Consider the following 19,771-nt stretch of genomic DNA (forward strand, 5'->3'; position numbering starts at 1 on the left):
AGTTTCCTATCTATGTATCTATTTTATAATGCATAACTCCCTAATTCTAATAACCCCAGCGGGTCTTCCATACTCACATCATTAAACTCAAACTCAATCCAACTGGTGTTTTCCAGTTTCTTATATTTCGGTACCTTATATTGCGCCTCATAAAAAGGAGCCTGGTTTTGAAATTAGTCATTTTCAGAGGTGTTTTTTCCCCAAATGCGTTCGGTTTATTTTCCCAGTTCCGAGTGTGCTGGCTTTTCAGGTTATTAACGACACAGCAGAAAGTTATATCTGACCTCCTTTCCAAACTTCATCCCTTTCATTTTCTCTATCCGGATAATGCAAAATTACAAAATATTCTCTTTCAAGCAATTTATAAAAAAAACATAATTTAATGCTATTTACTTTCCAAGTCTGCTGCCTTGGAATTTGGTTCAGCGTTTGTATTTCCAAAACACACACAGACACGTAAAGTAAAGCATTCTGACAGGATGGAGAAAGACACTTTGTGGAAATACTTGTAGAAATTAGATTAATGCATTACCGAAAATATGTGTTACGGGAAGTTCACTATACAAGTAACGTGAATTCATAGAATAATAATTCTTGTTTAAGAAAATCTATATTTTAGTGGCGTTCCGGCAGCTTCAGATTTAATAATTCTTGTTTAAGAAAATCTATATTTTAGTGGCGTTCCGGCAGCTTCAGATTTAGGACGACACCACCGATCTCAAACAGGAAATTATTGTGTGAATGTTCTTTGTTTGCTTGTTTCTTATTCTAAAGTGAATAACGATAACTGGCCAAAAAAACCCTAAAAAATAGGGACAAAAAAGCACCTGTTTAAAAGTGCCAAGTGCAATGAACTGGTTTAGTAATTTGGACACCTGCAGCACAGGAAATGGGTTGAATCCAGCAGACATTATTCGGCACACATCTCCAAACAGCCAGCTGATGGGAATGAAACCAAGAGTGTGTGTGAATGCCACAGTAAACAGAAAATGTGCATCTAAAATCAGCCAGCACCTGCAACACTACCAAAGGGCTCTTTTCATGTGACTGATTATTCAGACCATCTACTGTGTGAAGGAATACCCTTGAATAACCCTTTGAGGAGCCCAACACTGCCACTACAGCAAGCTAGCCCGCTGGCTGCACCAAGGGTTAATGTAAAGCATTCGTCGCTGCCAACAACTGGAAACGCATGACATCTCTTTAGACTCAGCGATTAGACAACCACGCGCTCGTATAATGATCTTGCAAGAGAAGATTAAAACAGTGTGAAAAGCATGCATTAAAAAAGACCCTTGCAGACTATAAATGTACACAGATGTTAATTCTTCCCCTCTTAACGCGAAGGTACAAGTGTGATTTAATTGGCAGAAAAACTGCTTTCATGAGAACGCTGACAGAATGCCAAGATTGCTTCAAGCCAAAAAGCACAATCAAGGCATGCTTCTATTACTCTAGTACTGACCCAGCACTGCCAAACAAGACGACCGGGAACTTAATCGAAAAACAGGCCATGGCATTAATGCAGGCATCAGTCATGGTTTTGTTTTTTTTGTTTGTTTGCAGTGGGATGGGACGGATGTTGGCTGGGGAAGCGGAGAGGGCAAATGGATGAGGGTTTAAAAGAACTTCCGAGACGTGATGTGGCACTGAAATCGGGTATCAAGCTGCAAGGATGTTTATATATTAGCTCGTAAAGTAGGATACACCTTGCTGATCCTTGACATTTGCAACACATGCTTTATTTTTGAAGATACCGTTAAACAGAGTCACTTACCAGTTCAGCGCCATAGATGGTGTAAATACGGAAGAATTCTATCCCCACCCATTCAGCACTTGGAATTCCTTAACCCCATTCACAGCTCACTGTGACTGTCACATGAGTACATAGGGAACGCATCAGAATGGCAAGGTAAACAGAGGATCCACTGTAGATCAATGTAGAGCAGGAATTACCTTAAATACCTTCTCTCTAGAGCTCCTTCAAGGCTCAACTGATTGAGCATTTCCACAAACCGCACCTCAATGGGACAAAGCCATGGAAACATTCTGAGAGCTTTTGATAAAGATAATCTAAGCAGATAAACGCCCACAGAAAACTCAAATCGCATGGCATTTTGGTATTTAAGGTGTAAAAGGTACCTAAATGCATTGGGAGGTGAGTTACAAAAAAACGGAACTGTCCTAAACTTGGAACCCTATGGTCACTCTACAATAACCTAAAACACTGGACAGTGTAAGAAATCACATACACTTGCCTTTATGAGTCTCCTAACATTATATACCCGTGGATCAGGTTCACCAAGCTGAGACTGAAGGCTCACAAGAACTGCAAGCATCGGCTGCAATTCAAACGTAATACTGCCTGCTTGTGAAAGGATGAAACAGGGCTAATAAATCAAGTAGGGTGTGACAAATGACAATGCTGTATAAAGAAGTCATTTATGTCACCAAAAGGTTGAAAGATAAGGTCTGCTGTCTGGCTCCTATCATTGATAAAATATTCAGCTTGGGCCTGAGCCAGAGTGCAGACGCAGAGGTGAAGACTCCAGCATCTGTAGGCCCTCATCAACACTGCGTCCCAGGACATTTTTTTTTCAGGGTCCGAGTCCTTGCTTCTATTTGTTTCTACCTCGTTATTAAAGCACTTGGTGCCTTCAAGGTTAGAGTGTTTTGTTTTTTTTTAAATGTGCTGATGCTTCAAGTGATGTCAGGGGGCTTGTTCTCCGAGGGATTGTGCAGAGCAAGGCATGTTCCCTGACCTCTCATTCTGAAACGACTCCTCTTCATTCTCCAGCACCCATAGTAACTTCAAATACCGGAACTCAGTGGGGAAGGACATGCAAATGTTTCTTTAGTTTGAATCTGTAATGCCGCTGCAGGAGTGTAACAGGAACGTTCGCAAACGTGTTGTAAAGGAGTTCAAACTAATACTGAGAAATTGCGCAACGGTAATTACATGCAACGGTGCTCCGTGTTGAGCAGAATGTAATAAAATAAACTGTCAAGTAACATTGGTACTGAACCAAGTTTAAACATTAAGTGAATGGGTTTTTAGTAGGAAACTAACCTGAAGCATGGTCACTTTTAAACTGAGCACTCCTAATTTCAGTTGAGAAATGTACAGTACTTCAATTCCTTAGATGTAATGCACCACCATAGATCCATCCAGCATCAATATTAACATTATTCTGAGAATATATATAATTAAAATTTGTATTAACCCTTAAAATATCAATTATGAACAGTTGAGTGGAAATACTCATTGAAGCCCACTTTATTTATAACACACTAAGGTCTGTCCATGCCATTTCACGTCCTGCAGAACACAAATTCTGGAGCACCTCACTATAGAGAGCCATTAAGGCTACACTCCCATCAACCTTGCTGAAGCAGGTCAGTGGTCCTGCTGCACAAAATGCAACCAGACAGCAAATACTGTAGAGAAGAGCCAGTCTGCATCATCACGGGACATCTCCAAATCCTGCAATGGAAATGGTACTCCTCTATAAAAGTGAACAGGCCAGAGCTTGGAAAGGCTAAATGGATTGCTACTGTAACCTTTTTTTCGTGTTTATTTGACCCGTTAATGAAAGCTAACTCGACCTACTACACCTCTTGTTAAGAAATGGATCTACGGCACTACAGGCTTTACCAATTACCCCTTCTTGTCAATACAAACTACTCAACCGGGGCTAACTGTCTCTTAATAACAAAGCTCTATTGAGTAATTCATTATTCAATACTGTCAGCTCAAACGCAAGAAACACAACCACCACCGTTCCTCCAGCAATCTACAGGTCATGAACCACAGTGTGAGACAGACACTCACTGAGTCAACGTCCATGCATCTACAGGACAATGATAAAGGAGGGAGAAGACTGTACTACATACAGCTAGGGTCAGACGTTTTGCATCACCTAGAATTTTAGGATTGAGACAATTAAAACATATATATATATATATATATTATATATATATATATATCTCGCAAGTCAACCGGAAGCCATAATAGTAGTACAGGATTTCATGTTAGATTTCAAATAGTCACCTTTTAAGTCTATGGAAAACTACAAAGCGGTATGTAATTAAACATGCTAATGTAACATTATTCAGTAGGTTGCATTCGACATTATGAAGCAAAATGAGTTACTTCTATAGGCCATGGCTGTGTGCTGTACAGTAGATACTGTCCTTTTGTTTGTCTAGTAATAGAGCTCTAAAAAAAGACCATCATATAGATTAATACAGTGACACAATACAATGCTAAAAGTACTGTCAGCATTGCTGTATGCTTACTCACAAAGCACTGGATCTATTGCTGACTGCAAACACGTTTCAGCATCAGTTTTACTGAGAGCCATGGCTTTATTGGATGTGCTTGAGATGAATCTACCGCTGATATAGATGCATTCAACCTGTCTTCTGCTTTATTGGGTTACATAAAGATGGTTTGTGCTCTGCTGCCTGTCCTCGTGTCTGTTTGAAACTGCAGGGATCGGTGTGACGCTCTCAGCACCTGCTGGAGGAGCATTTCACACCAGGATAAGAGGCTGGCAGCGCGGCACAGGGGAGCGTCACGAGATCATGCAGCTTCTAATTATAGAGAGCCGGCTCCTGCTTCTCCGACCTCGTCTCTATTTATTTAAAACAATAATGTCGACTGAACCGTCTCACAACACCACCACTGTTAAGATTGCTAAGGTTTAGATAATGAAACGCCCGGCAGTGCACCAGGGCCCTGTTTTAATATTGTAAGCTGAGCCGATGTTTAGATGCATTGAATAGGCTGCAGTGTTCCGTAATGAAAACTTTTAATAATAGGCACCTGTGTCGATTGGTGCAGTGGGTTAAGTCACTGGCCTGGGTTCGAATCCAGCTCAGGTGTGTAGTCAGTAGTACAGGTCAGAAAGCCTCTTACAATCTTACTCAATAAGAGTCTTGAACCCGTTCTTTTATATATATATATGGTATCGCTGTTAACTGGCCATTCGATTGCCCAAGAAAAAATAAAGCTATTCCTACTGGCAGCTGCTGAAATCAGTGCAAACCCACCACTTCTAATCTGCTTAGCACAGCAGTGAACGGGACCTGGTCAACAATATACATGATGCTCTGGTTAAGCTCAGACTAATACCACATGTACCATATATCCTTCAAAATGCCTAAAAAAAAAAAGGTTTTCCCTAGTTCTTCCATTATTTTCCATGTAATCACCTTTGGAAACCTGATCTGCTTATAGCTGTTAATCCTTGGTTTCTCCTGCTTTAGTTGCTGCTTGCATGATGTTGTTTATCTTCAATCTGCAGCAGGGTGGCTACATCATTAACAGTGACTCCTAAAGGCAGGGCGCTGCACTTACAGTCTGCCCTTAGTGATTCAGTTTTGTTTTCATATTGGTACAGGTGGGTATACAGGGTATTTTACTCAATAGCATCTTCACTGTTTTTTGTGAGCAGTGGAAGAATTATGGCTAATACACTGATTCCTAAGAAAAAAAAAACTGCCCACCTTTCTTACACATATTGCATATTACATACGATAAGTTTTATATAAGACACTGTTTCTCCCTAGTTGCAGTATAGGTATGTGAGTTCATGATTTTATTCACACAGAATCGGGAAAACTACATGTAGTATATGCATGTTCTATGTATTGCATGCATGTTGTGTATTATATGAATGTTATATGTATTGCATACATGTTATGGGTATTGTATGTATGTTATATGTATTGCATGTATGTTAGTCTTCAGCCAGGGTGACTGTGCTTGCAAAACGTGGTGGGGGGTGTTTATTGCATGGAATTGCGGTCTGTAGATCAACAGCTGCGTTTCAGCTCTGAAGAAAAAAAAAAAATGATTTAAACAAACTGTAAGAAGTATTTCCAACTTCACGCCTGACTGCCTCCGGTAACCCCAGCAAATGAAGACTGACAGTACAGGCGCCTGGCTTGATCCGGAGTACTTTCACAGCCAGGCTGCTGCAATGCCTCCTTCACCTCACGGATTAAACACTGACAGCTCTGCCATCGGCTCAGGCTCTTCACTGAAGTAACGATGCACGCGTCCGTGACAGCACCCCGCTGACAAAAGGGTGCGTAAACTTTTTAAATTCTCCCTAATCTTACCTTGGGCTGCGATGTAAAGGACTCACTACTTAGAATTTGGATTGTCACAGGATTTTCTTTTTTGTCTAAGATCCCTCAATATTAGTATATCTGTGTCGCTGGAATGGCCTTGAAGAAGCTAATAACACAATCTAATTCTAATTCAAGCTAATAACACAATCTCATTCTAATTCAAGCTAATAACACAATCTATTTCAAGCTAATAACACAATCTCATTCTAATTCAAGCTAATAACACAATCTAATTCAAGCTCTTAACACAATCTAATTCAAGCTCTTAACACAATCTCATTCTAATTCAAGCTAATAACACAATCTCATTCTAATTCAAGCTAATAACACAATCTATTTCAAGATAATAACACAATCTCATTCTAATTCAAGCTAATAACACAATCTCATTCTAATTCAAGCTAATAACACAATCTATTTCAAGCTAATAACACAATCTCATTCTAATTCAAGCTAATAACACAATCTAATTCTAATTCAAGCTAATAACACAATCTAATTCAAGCTCTTAACACAATCTAATTCAAGCTCTTAACACAATCTAATTCAAGCTCTTAACACAATCTCATTCTAATTCAAGCTAATAACACAATCTCATTCTAATTCAAGCTAATAACACAATCCATTTCAAGCTAATAACACAATCTCATTCTAATTCAAGCTCTTAACACAATCTAATTCAAGCTCTTAACACAATCTAATTCAAGCTCTTAACACAATCTCATTCTAATTCAAGCTAATAACACAATCTCATTCTAATTCAAGCTAATAACACAATCTAATTCAAGCTCTTAACACAATCTAATTCAAGCTCTTAACACAATCTCATTCTAATTCTTGAAAAGAAGAGGCTGTGTAAATATTAGTTGTGGTCGAAATCCCCCAGCCAGGTAAGACTCAAAGATAACATCGCTGCTGGCCTGACAATGAAGTTGTAAAGAAGTTGGGTATAAATAGAGCTCGGTAGAGGCTGATGTTAGATCAGAGAAGGAAGAGAAGACTGCAACACTCTGCATCTCCCAAATTCATATACATGCATATCTATTCTGCAATGCTTAGACTGAAGTTTTATAAAGTATCAGTATTGAACTTACCTGCTCTTGCTGTACTGAGCTAATGCTTTGGGTCGATCCACAACATAACACTCGATTCGGTGAGCCACTTAGCAGGAGTAAACCTGTCCAGCAGCTTTGCTTGCCCACTAAATCTTCTTTAACAATCCCTTACAAACCTGGATTCTTGCTTATCCGCAGTAGCTGAGCTAAGCTGCTTGACGAGTGCACAATAAATTAATTTGATCACGAACTCAAACTGCAATAGCATTGAGGAAAAGCATGTAGATCTGGAGTAGAAGCCCACGATTTGCAACACTGTCTAGAATAACCCTCAATACAATGCAATGCAACGTTCACTTTACAGAGCCTTCCATGAATCAACTCAGCTGAACAGATTTAGGAAAGTCTGGAACGCAGGCAAGTTAGACTGATGGATACAGAATATACTGCAGTAACGTTCAAGAGCTGAAATTAAATCACTTTACAACAGCCAAGGATGACTGTAAATGATTATAAAATAAAACCAAGCACTGTCAACAAAATGCAGTATCTTCTCTACTGGAAGCGCTGCTCATTTTTAAAAAATATGTCAGACAGGGTGAACTGCACCGACGTTACAGGGGAAAAGGAAGATATGAAGAATCAAGTACACTACTCTCCAACAACTAACACAACCACACGGGCATTACAAGAGAGGCTCTGCCACTGCACTAAAATCCAGCATGTCAGTCACATCTGCCCGTTGCGTACAAATCGGTCTGTTCATTACCAAAAGGATGGAAATACATGCCTACATTAATTGGATGTAAGTGTCCTGGTGCGAACCAATTAGACGAAGAGACTGACAACTCCTTCGTGGCATGGGTATGTTTCTATGCCTGTGTTCTTCACAAGGAGACAGGGAGCAGGGAGTACAGCCGAGCAGAACTTTCTCCAGGGCTCGGACACAATCGCCGTCACGTGTGTTTCTTTATCATGCTCGTTTCAGAATGTTAAGGATATTCTTAAATAGACATTCTATTTTAGAAATTCTACATAGACTCTTCCCGTTAGAACCTGCATGGGCCTAATTAAATTCACTTTTAAAATCTCAAGACTTAAAATGTAAAATCTCAGGAGGTCCAAATTAAAAACACATGATCCCAGTGCTTAATTTGCAGCATTGTTTTATGAAAAGGCAAAAATCTGCCTGCTAATGGTACTGAACTACAGTAGCAAGCTTAATCAAGCATTGCTACACAAGAAAGCACCACTTCTAAGCAATTTGCTTAGAAGATTGTAGAAAAGAAAGAAAAAACTATCCTGACACCTACCATAGAAATCTCAAGACAACTCTCAATAAGTAATATAAAAATATTAACAGATAAAAACTGGCCGAATCTGCTGGCCAAAAACAAAACATATCCGTGCTTGCTCAAAGCTCATCTTTTTTCTTCTTCCCTGAAGAGGGCAAGAACACACTGTGGTCACGTGCCACTGCACTGTGGATCTGACTCTCTTAATTAACTGTAAACCGCTTTGCCTTCTAATTAGCAGCTGATTGACCTGTCAATGACGTGATGTACTGAGGTAAGGAAGGAAAAAAAAGAGAGAGAAAGAGACAGAGATAGTGAGAGAGAGAGAGAGAGAGAAAGTTGTGACAATTTAGCTGCTTGTTAGACTGAATTATGGAAGACACAACATGGAACACCATACAGCCAGCGTACAACATGTAGGGAACGGAAGTGGAGAACATTGAGATACAGAGATTCATTGGCATCTTACAACAGATACGTAGCCCCCCGCTGGTCAGATGACTAACTACGTTTGTTAATAGAGTACCCAAGAGGGAGGGGCATATTAAACAAATCGTAAGCAGACATGATCTTGAAGGAAAAATGGTATACAGCCCATTAAATTCATAAAAGCTCTCTAGCACACCCTACTGGAACAATAAAGTATTGGTTTTACAGCTCAAGCTGCACCTGTGCCAAGCCTCGAACTACCGCAGATTTACCATGGCACCGGGGAAGTTTACCACAGAACCCACTGTACAGAACCACATCTGCAAAACACTAAAAAACACCTCTGCTATGGAGTTAGTCCTTAGCTTCAGAAGTAACATTATGTGGTTTCGCACCAGTATAAAGCAAATTTTTTTGGTTTTCCAAAATGAATGTGGAAACACATCGTGATTTAAATTGGCAGACAAAACAGGGTCAATGTCTGTGCTTTGTTTTAATTCACCATTGAGATAAAATCGCTATCTTAATTGCCATGGAGTTCAATTTCCGAAGCTAAACCCATAATCTTCTTTGGGGATTAAAAGGGGTTCCAGACTAATATGTTCATAAAGCAAGGAGATCAGGTTATTAAAAAATAATTTAATTAACTCTGCATTTACAATGGACTCAAAACCTAGAAGAAGAAGGAGTCTCATCCTGAAAGTTTGATTAAATACTGAATGAGACTTCTAGAAACATAAGAATTAAATAAAAAAAATTTAAAAAAAAGCTGTGTACGGTAAAACAAAAACAGCCAGTGAAAAAGCGCCTTCCCAAGAACCTCCTGCTCCACACACCGTGCAATGATCAGCAGAAGCACTGCGTTGAAAACGTGCACTGAATCCACAACGCCTTGCAATTGGTTTCCACAGCCTTGGTTTACAGAATCTCTTCTTCCTGCCTTGACTGCTTTTTAATCCTAAACGGATTAAGGTTGACCAGGAGGCATGTAAATCAAAATCCTTTTTAAAAATAATCTTTTTTCTTTCTCTGAAACCAGAACTAAACTGCAAATTGGAAAGTATAAAAACACAAGCCGTTTTGCCTGTAGCACCGTAAACCCACTGCCCTCTTTCTTTTCTGGCCAATTCATTGACTTATGCATTATGCATAGCAACACTTTTCGACCAGAACTCTCTCAATGTCTTCAAGACTAACAAAGAAACTCAGCAAAAAAGCACTTTCATGCATCCTTTTCATGGAATGGCCTTAATATGTGACCCATATATCTTCTGATATAACAAAAACAAGCCACTGTACTGGTATGAAACAGCCATGTGTCTTATTCGTCTGTGCTTGCTGTGTTCCCTGTCACGGACAGACGTCTTCAAAGTACGTTTAACTAAGCGCACGTCCTCTTAACTGCAACGCCTATGTCATGCCACTCTGGTAAACATCGATCTGCTCCAGCTTCTTGTATATGCCTCGGCTCACAGTCAATAAAAGCAATGGCATTTAAGTTTTATACCCAGTGATCTGGAAAGTGATCTGTGTTAAAAAACACCATTTACAGACTCTTCTGTTTCAAGGCAAAAAAAGGCTCAGGGCTGACGAACAGGGCTGTCCGCACAACACTCCCAACGTGATCAAGACCACATTCAAGGCATGCACTGCTCTCCTTAAATGACTAGGATTTCCACTGCAGCACAGCCTTAGTGTTGTGGTAACTTCAGGGCTATTTTGCAATGTGCTGCGTTTAACACTGCACTCTACTGCTCGTAATTGCTGTACGTTTTTATCACGCTGCCCTGTGCTTTGCAAATCCTTCGCCGTGCTTCAACTATGCTTTACTACAATTGACCATGTTTTCACACTGGTAAACCACTGCCAACTTTTATAGTGCTGAGACAAACACATGAATAAATGAACAAACACTGCGATAAACAACTTTGTTTGTGTTCTCCAGAAGTATCAAATGTTATTTCGCCTAGGTATAAAGAAAACGTTATGAAACGAGAGGAGGCCATTTGGCCCTTCTGTGTTCGTCTGGTTCATAACATATCGTTCTCAGAACTGACGGCTCTTAAAGGATCCCAGAGAATGAGTAAATAAAGTCTCTATTTCCTGCCCTAAATTTACGCAATGAATAGAAGGATTGTAAAACAATTTGGAGCCATGTACTCTTTAAAAGCAGAACTAACTATAAAGAACAGTTGTACACCACCACTTCCTGGTGGAAATACCCACAAACCCATGCTTACTTACCATTCACCGTGAGGTGCACCCAGCTGCCGTTGTGAAAGGTGTCGTACTGCTGGTCCAGCAACAACAGGACTTTACATTCATACCAGCCCTGGTCCTCCGAACGCACCTGCTCGATTCGCAGAGAAGCCTTGTCATGCAGACTGGCCCGACCTGCAACAAGACACACAGGAGGGTTTAGTGCACAGGATAGCCAACATGTCACTGCAAGGAGTGTGATCAATGGGAACGTTAAGCTGGATATTAACCCTCAAAGAGGACAATGAGCTGCTCCCCATTGGCTTCTTATTCCATTCAGTAAACTGTTCAAGAGTTGATCGTCAGTTGAAGTGACCTGAATTAGTTAGAAGCAAGCAGGTGGCAGGTGTGACAAACCTTCACCAATTGTGGGGTGGTTTTTTGGATGCAAGACTGCCATCCACTGAGATAAACCAGATTCAAAGAGGCAGGGAGAGTGGAAGGAGTGAACAGGCTTTACCATCTGCAGCAATGTGTCCCAGTTAGGATTGCTCAGCAGAAAGCGAAGTCTGAGGTTTCAGCTGCACTTTGGCAGCCATCCAGCGTGGGCTACAATGCAGCAAAGAAACAGACAGCTGAAGATTTCAAGGAAATCTCTCCATCCTCCCTGCTGCTCACACGAGCTTTAGAGCCTGATCTGAGAGGAGTGTTTTTTTGCTGCAAGGGTTTCTTTTCTAAACACCACCCGCCCTTGTAAGGTTAAGCAATCAGACAAAAGGGGGAAAAAGCAGCACCATGTATTGATCCAATTAGGAAGACAGATAGGGTTGTCTAATTGGATCACCACAGCTAACACAGCCAGTGTGTGTGTGTGTGTGTGTGTGTGTGCTGGGCTGCCACACTTTCAAAGCGAGGGGCAGTGTAGAGGCTTCTATCGCGGGCAGCTGTGAACTCTTAATGGCACTGGACGTCCCGGAACAGCAGCCGTTTGTAGCTTTCCCTTTCCATTCCCTCGCTCATCCATACTTAAAAGAAAAGCATTATTATGGATGGAGGTTGGGGAATCTGAGTAATCCAAGATGACATGACCAGCACACTGTACAAGCCGAATAGACTACTTGGTTATGCATCTCGCTGGGAATACATGCTTATAGTAAATGCATACTGTACATACAGACAGAAATACACACACGCACCGCTCTGATTTCACTGCTCACTCTATACGGAAGAGTGATTCCATTTTAGCCAGGGAGAAGATTCCCCCACGGAGGATAAAAAAGAAAATGTGCGTAGTCGATCGTAAATTATAGATGAAGAGAACGCCAGAGAGCTGGGCAATGAGATGAATTAATATTCGTTATAACATTTAGTTGTAGTGTCCCGCAATCAAAGCTCCCCACAGGTCCTTTAATACCTCAGTTATACAGCCATACGCCTGCTACTAGCTTCAGCTGTAAGAGCTTATGAACGGGCAGTGTTGTGTGATGCACTGCTGTCATGTATTCTGACTCCTGTTAAAAGCTCCATAACCACACCTGCAGAGGAGCCTGGCTCTTTCGTACTCGTTTGGGCTCAGTAAGAGACTGATTGATTGAGAAAGCTTGGGCTTGCTCTTCACTTGCCTTCCAGCAGCTTGATCCCAGCTCATGCTGTACCATCCTGAACCTGACTCCGGCTAATGAATGAATGAATTCTGAGAGGAGACAGGATGTATTCTCCCCATCTGAAATCTATAGCGCTTAGGTTATTGAGTTTGCTGGGACTGAAACTTTAAGCCCGCTCTGGCTGCACTGATTCAGCAAAAAAAAAAAGACACCGTCACGGAAAATAATTCTGTTCATTATTCATCGTTTTTTTTATTCCAAACCCCCACGAAAAAAAAAAAAATTGAAAATAGCTGGAAAAGTGCTTGGTTTCTATTTGTGACTGTGCTTTCTCTCTAAACAGAGAGGCACTACAGCGAAGCACCATTACAAATAGAAAGATATTTAACTAGCCTTGCCTCTGAGCACGCGCTGCATGCTCTTGTCTCTTATTTTAACAATCTAGCAGCACTCAGGACATTTGAACACAGTGGTGAGCATGCTGCCAAAGGAACCTCCAACACCCTCCATGTGCTCCCACGCAAGCCATCAGAAACAAAGAGGTTCTCTTCCCATGAACAGAGCGTCTTCTTGCACTGACACTGAAGAGCCACAGCCAGCCAGCTTCACGGTGCACTCCGCATACAAGCCTGTTGGGTAATGAGCACGCTTTGTGAGGCAAGCTTGTTTAGTTACTGGCAGCTCAATGGATTCCTCGAAAGCGACAAGAATGAACTACACTGTCTAACGAGCGCGAAACACACAACTAAAATCTCCCAGCAGTAGAAGCAATCCTCACTGCAACGATGGCATTGAAAAATGCGTTGAGGTGTATATATTGAGGGAAACACTGTGCTTACCAATCAACCAATCGATGACGTTACCAATGTTCCCAATTCAATGTGTGCATACAACAGTGACCCAAAGACTGAGGCCCAATTCAATGGATATTTACTGAAACAGTTGGCAAACAGTAGCATAGTTTTGAAACACAAAAGCAAATCATTGTTGAAGGTATTTAAGCAAAGCTTTTAAAAAGAGAACCGTCAAGGAATCCTAGCTGGCTGAGGTAAGGAAATGTTTAAGGACAGGTTATTATCATCCCTACACTAACCTGCCTGATGTCGACCGGAATAGAGTTCCACAAACGAGGAGCACAACAGCAAAAAGCTCTGGCTCCAGCTGATTCAAGATGATTTTTTTGGAACAACTAAGAGTTCAGCATTTTCTGAAGAGAAATAGAGTTGGTAGAGTTAGGGTGGCCCTAATCCATGAGATTTAAAATCAACACGATAACGAATTGCAGTACTAATGTTTCAGTCCTTTCCTTTGGTCCCTCATCTGCTACAGTAGGATGTTAAACATGAGCAGGGGAAGGTCTGTGTTCATGATCCTATCCCAATGGCAACCATTAGGTCCATTCTTGAATGTGCACTTCAAATCAGGCTTGTTTGTGTGCAACACTCTCAAATTCTTCAAGGAAAAAAAAAATCACTTTTAATACGTTTTTAATGAACATAACCTTTACCGGGTTTACATTTTAACACAGCCACAAAGTGTTGTGACAAGGGGCACGGATTTAACTGCCAGCTTGTAAGCAAAACAAAAGCGTCCAGACAACTAATTTACATTCCTTGGAAGGATCAGCCCATTAAAAATGCATGCCTTGCCTGTAGTGACGCCTAATAAACTATCATCGTTTCTGTCCTTTTATTAAACCCACACGGTTTTAAATTGCGCCCTTCGTGCCTCTTCATCTTATCTCCAGCATACATTGTAATCTTCATAATGAATGCGTTGGTCGCTTTTTCCAAATTTTGCTAATCTTTTGCAGTGGCACATTGGCCAGCTGGCTCACTATCATTAGGCTTGACAGCTGTCTGCTGAAGTACACTAACCAATCATTTTTTATTAGAATTTTTTTTTCTACTTCTTCTTTCTTAAAGACCCCAATCAATTGAACAAACAAAAAAAGGTTATGCTTTGCGTTTGGAGGATTTCACAAGCGTAACATTGACAGTGAATGATGAAAATGAAGGGTCACCTTCTTCTAGTTCATTAGCTGTTAACAGCATGCTTACACGTTAACCAATGTTTTAAGGTTATAAAAAGTTATATAATCTGCTATAGGTTTACCAAGTCGCCAAGTGCTAGAAAACAAACCTGATCTTTAAATATTTCAAACCAGCAAACAGATGCTTGGTAATTAAGACATTGCAACAGAGAAAGGACTACTGAATTGATGTGCTGTAGTGAAAGTGTTGCTGGTCCCAGTGGATATATATATATATATATATATATATATATAGGAGAGAGAGAGAGAGAGAGAGAGAGAGAGAGAGAGAGAGAGAGAGAGAGAGAGAGAGAGAGAGAGAGAGAGAGATTTAACATTCCGATAGTACATAAGAAAAAAGAAAGATGTCATTATGCATCTATTCAGAATTTTGGCGAATGTAACATCAAAAGGTTTTGTTTGTTTCTAAATTTGTTCAATGGATTTAAACAGTATCTCAATGCCATCTCACATTTTTCAAATCACAAATCTATTCAGAGCATGCTCTGCTCTTATTAGGATTATTCCTGTATGTTAATGTCTGAAGACAGACAGATACACTTCTTTGTATGGAATGGGTTACCTAGCTAGAACGGTCATCAAAGCTGAATCATTGGGATCCTTCAAGACCCGACTTGATTACATTTTGAGATCAACCAGCTACTAGGAACCGGAAGAGCACTGATGGGCTGAATGGCGACCTTAAGCCCTTGAATATCTCTGCAGTGCTATCCTTATAGTGGAACAAATATCACTGATGTTTTTTAGCATTATATGCAGCCTTGTCATGAAATAAAGTTATCATAGTTTTGGTATTTTATTTCTAAAGGCTGCTGTAAGGAGAGCAGTGCTGGCTTTGCAATGCAACCCTGTCTTCATTTGGGAGCGCATTATAATCGTTACTCTGCTCTCTGAAACTCCCGGCAGATAATTAATATCTTTACAGCAATTTGCAATTTGTCAGGGCTAGAGCTGGGCGGGGGAGCGGTCAGCTGTGTAAACAAGACAAATGAGAGTGCTCTTCCAACTGAAGCTGTAACAAGAGAAGGAAATCGATCACACACAGCTCCTCCACGCAAAGACGCCTGCCTCATCACTACCGACGATAAAAATACATTGGAGTGAGAACATTTATAAAAAACAACAAACTAAACACACACACACACACACACACACACTGTGTGCTTTCAACTACAGTTATGTGACTTAGCATCCTGCTTGGAGGGCAAAGTCTGTCATACTTACCATTATTTTGCTCCTTCTGGTACACAGCAGTTTTCCTTTTTCAAATTTTTTACAGAGAAAGTTAAGATAAAAAGGGAGACGAGAATTAAAAAAAAAAAACCAAAACACACAGGTCTGCACAACCTACCGGCATACTCGGGGTCCACATGAGGAAGATAGAATCCGAACTTGATAAAGATGGGGATGGGGACTCCGAATTTGAACCACTCCACCACATAGGGAGGATGCTGGCCAGTCAATGGCTGGACCACGTCGCATCCCAGTATGACGCTGTCTCCAGCAAGGGCCGTCACAAACTGGGGCTCCTCCCGGACTGCGTGGGCACCTGAGATACAGTGAGACAAGAGCAGAGAGCTGAGTACACCTGTCCAGAATAAAACACCCCCAACACCATACGCTACGCAGACTGAAATACAACAAACATGGCACCATGTTCACAAAGCACATACCCCCCAAGCTACATGTGCACACCTTGGGCTTTATTATCCTTATTGGAGTGCTCTGGTAGGAAGGACTGGCATTGGCTACAGCTTACACCCTCAGGATTCTGTTAATGTGGCTGTTCCAAGGGTTTGAACATGGATAGGAGAATTATCTTTTGCCTATCAATTCCCGAAGAAGTGGAATTGTTTCCATCACAGTATAAAGGAATCTCATGATCTTTCTTTCTCTGGTTTTAAAGATCGTATCTGGGAATTGCTTAGAACCTCCTGCCAATGCTTCTCCTTCACTCCACATTAACTAATAGACATGTCTTATTTATTCTATCCTTTGATCTCTGTATGCAGTTGATTAAGTTTGAACCGCACCTGTTTTTATTGTGTTGTTTGTACATTGTAATTGTTTTTTTTTATACATTGCGATTGTCTTTCTTTACATTGTTTTCCAGGACCCCCTTGTAAATGAGGCCTCGGTCTCAATGGTTAAATCTCCTGGTTACATAAATAAAATATTCACAACGCATTTACCCCCACTAAGTGTGCACACCTTGGGATATATTCAACTTATCTACTGTAAATTAGATTTTATTAACCAATGCCATTTAAAACAATAAAAAAGTGCTACTCCCTGAAGTGTTTTATGTTGTGTTAAAGATACACACTAGCACCGTTAGACTCTAACATTACCATAGACTGGGGTGCTCTAAGACAGTGGTTCTCAACCCTGGTCCTGGGGACCCCCTGTGTCTGCTGGTTTTCATTCCAACTGAGCTCTCAATTACTTAACTAGACCCTTAATTGACCATTTGCTTAACTGACCATTTGCTTATTTAGACCTTTTTAATTGTTTTCCGCACTTAAACAGTTGCAGAATTCCAGTTACTTATAAAATGTTATAACTTGAAATAATAAATTTCACACCCTGAATCTTCATGACAGTTGTCATTAAGGAGTCAATCTCCTGTGGTGGTATAAAGAGGCACTGAATACAGCCCCTCCGATAGCATTAACCCCAAGAGCACAATGTGGGGGGATTTCGGGTCTTCAATGCACAGGGCCACCTCTTAGTGTTGCCAGCTTCCCCGATAACCCTCGCCCCCCATGCTACACATCCTTAGTGTACTGGGCTAGCCTTCTTAAGCCTCTTTCCATCACAGAGTGCAGTAGAATAAAGGGAACCCTTTGAGTAAAAGGATCTGAAGGCTGTAAGAAACAGAGCGTAGTGTTCTAAACCCAGGCCTGACCCTTGAAGCTGCCTCTCGGGTCACCAGGGGTGGCTGAGTGACAGGAGTTCGAAAGGTGACTGGTGGAAGTCAGAAGACGGACCCGAATGAAAATGGATTATATTAATAATATAAGAGCCTGTTTGTAATCTGGCCCAGGCTGCGCTATTCCACCCACCCACACGCCATCCAAAACGACATGGGAGGAAAACCGCTGAGACACAAAGTGACGATTTAGACAAAAATATAAATGAAATAAAAACCTGTGCTGCGGACTCGGCAGGGAGCCCAAAACAGAGCCCAGTGTATCAAAAAGAAATACAGCAGCCTACAGCATCTTGAGCAGATGCATACAAAACACACTGGGATTCTGACCAGTGCGTCACGGTGACTGGGTGATTTCTAAAACGTGATTCACACATATAAACCTTCACAAGAGTCCACTGCCTGCCCCTAACCCAGCGGTTCAAATGCTTTTCCGAGTTAACCCGCTGTATCTCCAATGAGCATTGTTGTAGTTACTGTTCCCTAAACACGAATTACGCTGCAAGCCACCTTCAGATTTAACACGAGCCCTGGATATTCAGTTGGGAGCAAGCCTGGCACTCCACCCCACCTCCTTCCCTTATTGTAAAGGACATAAAGTTAACAAACTCAATTCGCAGCACAGGTGTATTCACAATGCTTTTCTCAAAGCCTTGGTTCCAAAATCAAGATGCCTTTGGAGCTGCCTTCCAATCGCTGTGTCTCCTTCAAATTAATTGACTCCCATGATTACAAACTACCAGCAGACTTCAATATGTCTTTACAGTATTCGGGGTACAGCTCATTATCTTTACCTCCTTTAAAGTTTTTAATCTGAGTACACTGCAAATCTGCTTTCCGAGACTTTCCAGATAAAAATGTTCAATGAGGATTTTTAGCTGGAGGGAAAATTATGTATGAATCGCGGGAATTATTAATGCGATACATATAGGAAGCTGCAACTATACACTGTACACATTATATATGCGTGTGTGTGTGGGTGGGTGTATGTGGGAGTGTTGCAATATAGCAGACACGTTAATACTGGTCCTAATGTGTCAACAAAGCCCCTCCAGTATCCAATCTTATAAGTCATTCCTATAACCACTCTGGATCTTTTTTTATCACACATTGTTTCACTCAAGAGTTTTCTGTATTCTGTAGATGCAATCAATAAAGTGGATGGCTGTGAAGCCTGGCTCCCCATTGATTGAGAACGAGCTCTCGTCTGGAGGAGGAGAGCTGGAGCTCTGCTTTATTGTTTTAGCTGTCGATCCCTCATCCCCCCGGACCTCGGGGCTGCCTGCTGGAATGGCAGAGGTTACAGTCTCTGCCTTGGCAAAGACAGACAAGCTTTTCACATGGATTCTCTCCTGCAGTGCTGCGCGTTCATCTATATGCAGGCAACAAACGCAGCATGAACGCTTTTGGAAATTAGTGGTGTAGAAAAAAAAAAGAGAGATAATTTAGGGGTGGCGTAATCAGAAAACTTTATGGTGCAACTACATGCATTAGGGGCGCGCTGCATTTACTGACTTGCTCAGGATTTATCAATACGTCCCGTTCTAGTTCAAATCATTTCACCCTTACTGCCAAATCGGTTCAGAATCCTGGAAATTCCTGATGTGGATGAAAAAGTATACAACCTCCGACATACCTGTACAGGTTCCTATAGTACAGTTCTTATGATAGCCAGGAAGTCAAGACAGTCTGTCCTTCACACTCACGGAGACCAATAGGATATCATACAGGAGTACAGCCAACAAACATGCTACATGGGAGTCAAGCTCAAACTCAAGGGTGCTAGGGAAGAAGCATTTCTGTTTGCCCCTCTTTCAGGTGTCCCACCACGCTTTTCTACAATGTGCAGAGAATGAATGACTCATGCTAGAGCACCTGCACAGAAGGACATATGCTTGCATGAACACACAGCATGCAAACACACTTCCAGCAGCGTGTCAGCAGGTTACCATGCAAACCTGCGATAAGGGATTGCAACGTAAAATCCTCTGCTTTGTTGTTTCACATATCCTTGGACATTGCTGTCATTTATTAATCTGGGACACAAACAGATTCTCCAGCTA

At 41.2% G+C, this 19,771-nt stretch overlaps 1 protein-coding gene across 6 annotated transcripts in view; it reads right to left on the reverse strand.

The window, feature by feature from the left end:
• The window catches only part of LOC117397240 (protein turtle homolog B), a 93,419-nt gene that overhangs the window by 50,023 nt on the left and 23,625 nt on the right, over positions 1-19,771 (reverse strand). For all 6 annotated transcript variants that reach the window (XM_059010132.1, XM_059010134.1, XM_059010133.1 and 3 more), the window contains exons 2-3: positions 16,128-16,325; positions 11,165-11,314 (exon numbers count right to left, since the gene is read on the reverse strand). In XM_059010132.1, coding sequence (XP_058866115.1) covers positions 11,165-11,314; positions 16,128-16,325 — 348 coding nt within the window. The remainder of the gene's footprint in view (positions 1-11,164; positions 11,315-16,127; positions 16,326-19,771) is intronic.

Source organism: Acipenser ruthenus, chromosome 40 (genome assembly GCF_902713425.1).
Source record: "Acipenser ruthenus chromosome 40, fAciRut3.2 maternal haplotype, whole genome shotgun sequence".
In the NCBI taxonomy this organism is placed as follows: Eukaryota; Metazoa; Chordata; class Actinopteri; order Acipenseriformes; family Acipenseridae; genus Acipenser; species Acipenser ruthenus.